At 41.5% G+C, this 3,115-nt stretch overlaps 1 protein-coding gene across 1 annotated transcript in view; it reads left to right on the top strand.

Annotated features, from left to right (window-relative positions):
* The window catches only part of RARS (arginyl-tRNA synthetase), a 52,462-nt gene that overhangs the window by 34,937 nt on the left and 14,410 nt on the right, over nucleotides 1–3,115 (top strand). The window contains exon 10 of the mRNA XM_006864837.1: nucleotides 2,544–2,649. Coding sequence (XP_006864899.1) covers nucleotides 2,544–2,649 — 106 coding nt within the window. The remainder of the gene's footprint in view (nucleotides 1–2,543; nucleotides 2,650–3,115) is intronic.

The following is a 3,115-nucleotide window of genomic DNA, read 5'->3' as shown; positions in this document are numbered from 1 at the left end:
GTAGTAGAACCCTCCGAGGGTGGGGCTGGGGTGCCCACTAGCTCAGGCACCCCTATAGTCACCAGAATGGAGGAGCGCAGATAGCAAGGGACCAATGGACAGATACCAAAAGAAAAGAATGTCCACACCTTTATCTCAGCGGTTCTGCCAGGCGTCTGTGGCCACTCCGCACCTTCCCCCGCGTGGTCTCCCTCAAGATGGCGGCTCCTTGATCAGCCAAGCATCCCAGACTAGAAAGCAATGGATTTCTTGCTTCTGCCACAAATTCCCCCAGCTGTGAGCCTTCCAACCTAAGTATTCCTTTATATGTGGTTCAGAGTTCGGGGACCAGCCCCTGAGCCTGCTTGGTTGGGTAGTTTTTGTTGTTGCTGGCAGAGCTCCTTTACCACACATCCACCCGATCCACCATCTTGTTTATTCTCCAGAATTTACCTTCTGTACGTGATTTTTATAACAATGTTCTTATCTCATTTGTCTTATAATGGCTAAGGTATTCTTGATCAATTGTTTTGTTTTTGTCTCTGAACTCTCAAAGTCAACATCCTAAGTCCTGGTGTGGTGCTGTGGGTTAATGCACTGGACTGCAAGGTTGGCTTGAACCACAAGGCCAGTGGTTCAAGCTCACCAGCTGCTCTTCGGAAACTCTATACAGGGTCGCTATGAGTTGGAACCAACTCGATGGCACTTATGATGGCACTTAACAACAACAACCCATTTAAAAAATAATAATAATTTAGATGATAGTTAACCATTGGCAGTTTAACATATTTGAAATATTTACGTTAAAATGTTAATAGGTTTTGCCACCTATTTTTTAGTGAAATTTTCTGTTTCAAGGTGTTTTTTGTTTTGTTTTTGCAATAAATGATTTCTGCATTTATTTCACCACCATTCTGATCATTCATGGTATTAGCTAGTGCTACAAGTATGTATTCAAATAGAATGTAAAGCATGACTTCTCCCCTAAAGGAGCCTATGATCTAGAGTAGAGTAGTTCCTGATGGAGCCTGTTAAATATGCTGGTCCCTAGCTTGGTAGTTACTGATTCCTAGGAGTCCTGAGGTGGCAAGCGATAGGATAAGCACAGGATTGGTAACTGAAAGGTTGGCAGTTCACGCCCACCCAACCACTCCTCAGAAACCTTGTACTCACCAGCATTTCACAACAAATATGGATAGTATGTATGTTAAGAAGCTGTATTGGTATTCCTAAGTGTAACTCTCATATTAAAACCACTGGTCAGAGGAATAGACTGGCAACAAACAAAAATCCAACCTCAGCACAGGCCCAGGTAGAGACTATCCAAAGGAACCAGGAATTGAAACTTATAAACTTATTAAGGAGTGTTTCATCAGCGTTTTATGATTAGTATCATTGACAGTTGTGAGATGCTTGGGAGGGAATGCTTAATTAAAGTCCTAGGCGTAGTTCATGTAAACTGGGGACAACAAAGGAATTTTCATTCTGTGATAAAGAGCAAGTAGATCTTTTCTAGTGCAAGTTCTGACAATACAACTTTAATACTGGGTATCATCATTATTTTGGTAGACTTGTGTTAGACAGAAAGGTACCCTGGTAGTGCCATGAGTTACGCATTGCACTGCTAACCACAAGGTCGGCAGTTCAAACCCAGCAGCCCCTCTATGGGAAAAAAAATGAGGCTCTTTGCTCCAATACAGATTGACATTCTCCAAACCCCTAGTTTCTGCTTTGTCCCATGGATTTGCTCTGAGTGGGGATACACTCCATGGCAGTGGGTGTTGGATCTTGACTGCTAAATAGAAAAGCATGCTTCATTGTACTCTTGATAGCTTTGAAGGATTTCTAACTTAAACAGCAAAAAACAAAAAAAAACAGACAAATTATGTACATAGAGCCATGTGGATCTCTCTTCTGTGTAATAAATAAATATGCCCTTTTTTCAGAATACTTCTAAAGTTGCCTGGGACACTTCTTGTCAGTGACTTTGCCCCATCCACAGATATTCTTATCTCTGTAGAGTTGAATTGGTCCCTGACATCCTAGTATTTATAATTCATCAGCTGATTCTAATGTGTTTTCAGGCTTGATTACCAAGAAAAATGTGAATGAGATTCTAGTTAAGAATTTTTAACTTCCCCAACAATTCTAGAAATAAATGTGCATTGCACAAATTTTCCTCAATGGGTAAAATAACTAAGCCAAACTTTGTGTTCAAGAAAATGAACAAATTAACAAATGTGTTTCTCTTTTAAAGACTGTGTTAAAGGTGAACATGTAGAGGGTGCTATAGAAGCCTGAAACAGGACTCTTGGAGTTGAAGGCAGTAATGAGAGAGCTTTGAAAGCGCCCCCTCTCCTTCCATTGGCACCCTCGCTGGTTGCCAGCTAGAGTGTCATTGGCTTTGCGCCCTCACTCAGTCATTCTTGGGAAACCTATCCCTTGGAGACTTGAAACAGAGATCTGTTGCAATACATGCTCAGATTCCTCAAACATTTATTTTTAAAATTTTCTAAGTCAGAAGGTCTGCTTCAGAATCTAATCAAGGCTGTTGATATTTTTAGGAAGAAGTTTAAAACACGTTCAGGTGAAACTGTGCGCCTCATAGACCTTTTGGAAGAAGGACTCAAACGTTCCATGGACAAATTGAAGGAAAAAGAAAGGGACAAGGTAACCAAAGGCCTTGTTTGCATAACATGTACCATGCATTGTGGTGTTTGTTTTGTTTTGTTCTGAATTGTAAGGAGTCAGTTCCCTCAGGCCAGGTTTGTGCTGCTCCGTTTTTATTGCACAGTAAACTAAAGCTCTTTAGGCAAATGCTGAGTATTTTGAGGACACACATTTTGGACTTTAGTGAAGGGCCTTAGCAGTATTTCCCCTTTGTTAATGTTATAGAGTCTCTGCTTAATGCCATTTGACCTGTTCCTACTTTCACCTGATGATGGTAGAGCATTGCAGAGTGGGATGGTGTGACTTTCTGCCTACAAAATTTGCATCTGCAGAACCGCTTTCAGTGGGAGCATTTGTAGCCTTGTCAGAACAGTCAGCACCTACCACCCAGACTCCTAATGAGCTGTCAGAGTAGGCAGCCTGGTGGGCTTTATGAGTATTCATTGGAAGGAAGGAGGAAATAGCT

This window comes from Chrysochloris asiatica, unplaced genomic scaffold (genome assembly GCF_000296735.1).
Source record: "Chrysochloris asiatica unplaced genomic scaffold, ChrAsi1.0 scaffold00071, whole genome shotgun sequence".
Lineage (NCBI taxonomy): Eukaryota > Metazoa > Chordata > Mammalia > Afrosoricida > Chrysochloridae > Chrysochloris > Chrysochloris asiatica.
This window is presented reverse-complemented; position numbering and strand designations above follow the sequence as displayed.